This window comes from Salmo trutta, chromosome 12, assembly GCF_901001165.1.
Source record: "Salmo trutta chromosome 12, fSalTru1.1, whole genome shotgun sequence".
Taxonomy (NCBI): domain Eukaryota; kingdom Metazoa; phylum Chordata; class Actinopteri; order Salmoniformes; family Salmonidae; genus Salmo; species Salmo trutta.
This window is the reverse complement of record NC_042968.1, coordinates 17,383,393-17,386,662: the sequence shown is the minus strand read 5'-3', so window position 1 is coordinate 17,386,662 and position 3,270 is coordinate 17,383,393. Positions and strand designations below refer to the sequence as shown.

General features: G+C 43.9%; 1 protein-coding gene across 1 annotated transcript; it reads left to right on the top strand.

Annotated features, from left to right (window-relative positions):
* Nucleotides 1-546: 546 nt before the first annotated feature.
* On the top strand, nucleotides 547-3,220 carry LOC115204723 (uncharacterized). The gene is made up of 11 exons (XM_029770445.1): nucleotides 547-605; nucleotides 1,236-1,394; nucleotides 1,521-1,638; nucleotides 1,769-1,819; nucleotides 1,923-2,000; nucleotides 2,082-2,138; nucleotides 2,234-2,293; nucleotides 2,390-2,445; nucleotides 2,675-2,753; nucleotides 2,839-2,982; nucleotides 3,203-3,220. Exons 1-11 carry the CDS (start codon nucleotides 547-549, stop codon nucleotides 3,218-3,220), a joined length of 879 nt encoding a protein of 292 aa, XP_029626305.1.
* Nucleotides 3,221-3,270: the final 50 nt, after the last annotated feature.

The following is a 3,270-nucleotide window of genomic DNA, read 5'->3' as shown; positions in this document are numbered from 1 at the left end:
TTCTCCATAGGAGAGGTTCTGGTTTCCACGATCATGCAGTACCTGCAGACGATGACTAGCCAGAGCCCAGAACAGGACAGGCTGAATGCTTTGAATCATATGCTGGACCCTGAGTGCCGGGACCCCGCTATTAGCAAGGCCAAATTCCAATCCACCATGAGGGAGTGGATTGCCCAGTGCAGCCAGGATGGGTAAGGAAAAAACCTTCAGACAACTAACTGCTATAGAATGTTCATCTGCAGCTGCCTTATAATCAACAACATGCCTCAGAAGTTTTGCCACTAAAAATGACTGAAATGTGTAGTTGATTGCATCTGTTTGTGTGATTAATTTTGATAAAACATTGGTAAGCTTGCTAATCTGCTGTGTACCTATAATTGGAGACTAATGATTGTTTGTATCTTTCAGCATGCATGAGGACGACAAACATATTTCAGGAGAAAACCCTTGTAAAGTGTCTATAAATGGTAAGGTTTAACTTTTGTAGGCAGCCTAGAAATCCGTCTCAGATTACAGTGCAGCACTGATTGTGTTGTTCTTTCAGGGATGGATTTCTCAGGTCCTGAGATCAAAACTGCCTTCTCAGAAGGAGAACAGTGTTATTGGTAAGTTATTCAGCTTTCTCAGTCACTCATGATTTTACTCTTTCTACGCAGTACTATTTCTGTATTCTACTGTATTCAACTGGCTTCCAGTTGAAGCTCGCATCTCCTGCTCAGCCCAGTCCAAGCTCTTCTCTGTCCTGGCACCCCAGTGGTGGAACTAGCTTCCCCCTGAAGCTAGGACAGCAGAGTCCCTGCCCATCTCCGAAAACATCTGAAAACCTACCTCTTCAAACAGTGTCTTAAATAATTCTCCTCCAATTTAAAAAAAAATGACACACACACACACACACACACACACACACACACACACACACACACACACACACACACACACACACACACACACACACACACACACACACACACACACACACACACACACACACACACACACACACACACACACACACACACACACACACAGACACACACCTTCTAGCTCTGACTCTACTGACAGCTATGTTATTGAGGAAAAGTTTACTTTCAATGCCTGTGATATGTGGTTGTCCCTCTATCTCAAGATGAATGCACTAACTGTAAGTCACTCTGGATAAGAGTGTCTGCTAAATTACTCAAATGTGAAATGTAAATGTATTAATGCTATAAATCTGACTTCTCCTTTGGCTCTAGTGACTCCAGGGAGCTGCTGGCCACTGTGTCTGAGCTGAAGCATGCGCACCGTAGAATGAGTAAGCAGAACAGCAGCCTGTTGAGGACTGTATCTCAGTGTGAGGACACCAACCTGCAGCTCACAGTGGAAATCACTGAACTAAGTGCCAAGCTGGCCAGGTACTGTCTGTGAGAATGGAGCAATATGTTGTTTTGATATGGTGGAACATTGTATGGATTCATTATTGCGAGGCATGGTAGTTCTGATGATTTACTGTTGTAAAACTGTCTGTGTGACATCCCCAGTGCCCAGCGGTCAGCAAGGAGAACCAGGTCCCTTGTAGAGGAGCTGGAGGAGGCCAGAAGAGCCCTGAGGGAGGCAAAGGAAAGAGCCAGCCAAGCCCAGGCTAGCAGCTGCAGACTGGTACTGCACTCAGCTCTTAGCAGGAAATGACATATAAGGAAATGACATACAAATGACTTAGGCCAGAGTGTGGATGATTTTATTGGAATGTATACATTTCCATGTACATTGCACCTTTTTTCAATTTTAGAGCAAAGAATGTGACTGTCTGAAAGCACACATTAAAGTGCTTGAAGACAAGGTAACTTTGATCTTTATTATTATTTTATAATGTATGTACAACGTTTGTCATACCACATACTGTACATTATATGTGTGTGACACAATCCCTTTAATATCTGCAGAATGAACAACTCACACTCGAGGGGACTTGTTCTGAAGATTATCTCAACAAATTGAGAAAGGTTAATGCTGAGACGAGGGTAAGAACTGTTGGCCAGAACATCTCTGTCTGTCACTGAGATAAGACTGCAGTAATAGAGATCCTCTAATTTGTTTTGCAGGAGGAACTTGAAAATACCCTTGTCATGCTGGCTATAAGAGACAGGGAACTCACTAAGGTTAGTATACCATACCTTCACACATGGACGGTTCGTTCTCTGTTTTACAATGACTGCATTGGTTGATTTTTCTTTTTTTTCCGGTTCATTACCAGAAAGACATACTGATGGATAAGCTGAAGAACTCTCATCTGGAGAACCATAGAATCATTGAGGTATCTTCATAATAACATTCATCATCTCAAGTGCCTGTAGTTATGCCTGTGTGCTAGCAGAAAGTAGCTCTGATTGGTTTTTCCCTGTCATTGAAGGGGCTACAGTCAGAGTTTATGCATTTATCAGAGCATTCCCAGCAATCTCTTTTGAGGTAAGTGCTGTCGATCATTTCTATGTCCATATGCTACTCGTCATTGTTTTTGTTACCAACATCTCACCCAACAGCTGTTCAGGTGACACATTTGTTGGAGCTCATTCGTTACTGAGAATGTATGTGAGTGACATCATCACAATGGGACATGCTAGGGGTCAGTGGGGTCAGTGTGTTTAACCTGGTGGTGTGCTGCTCTAATTCATAGGTTTGACATGCACTGTGGCAGTCCACCAGGTTTCCAGGGAAGGAGTGGAGTTGTTCCTAATCATCGCTCTTTGCATGCTGAGATCCAGGACATTCAGCAGGTGACAAAGGCTTTAGTTCTGCAGTTGGTTATCAAAAGCTCTATCGCGTTACTATAGGTTTATTATAATGGTGTATTTCCCTCAGCAACGTGGGGTTCTGGAGGAGATGACTGGTCCAGTATGTGGGGTTCGATCCTCTCACACTCAGAGGGACGATATCCAAAACATAATTCACAGGATCAAGTCTGCTGAGCTGGCCCACCTTCTCCACGCACACTACCCAGAGAGGGTGAGAATTTACACACACTCGAGCACACACACACACACGCACACACACACACACACACACATACACACACACACACACACACACACACACACACACACGCACACACACACACACACACACACACACACACACACACACACACACACACACACACACACACACACACACACACACATAAATACTAACACTGACTTCTGCTGTGTCTCTTGTATGGTAAAAGTGTAGAAAGCTGTTTTGAGGGTCTGATGTCTGTTCAATCACTCAGGACTCTGTTGGCGGTTGTGTCGT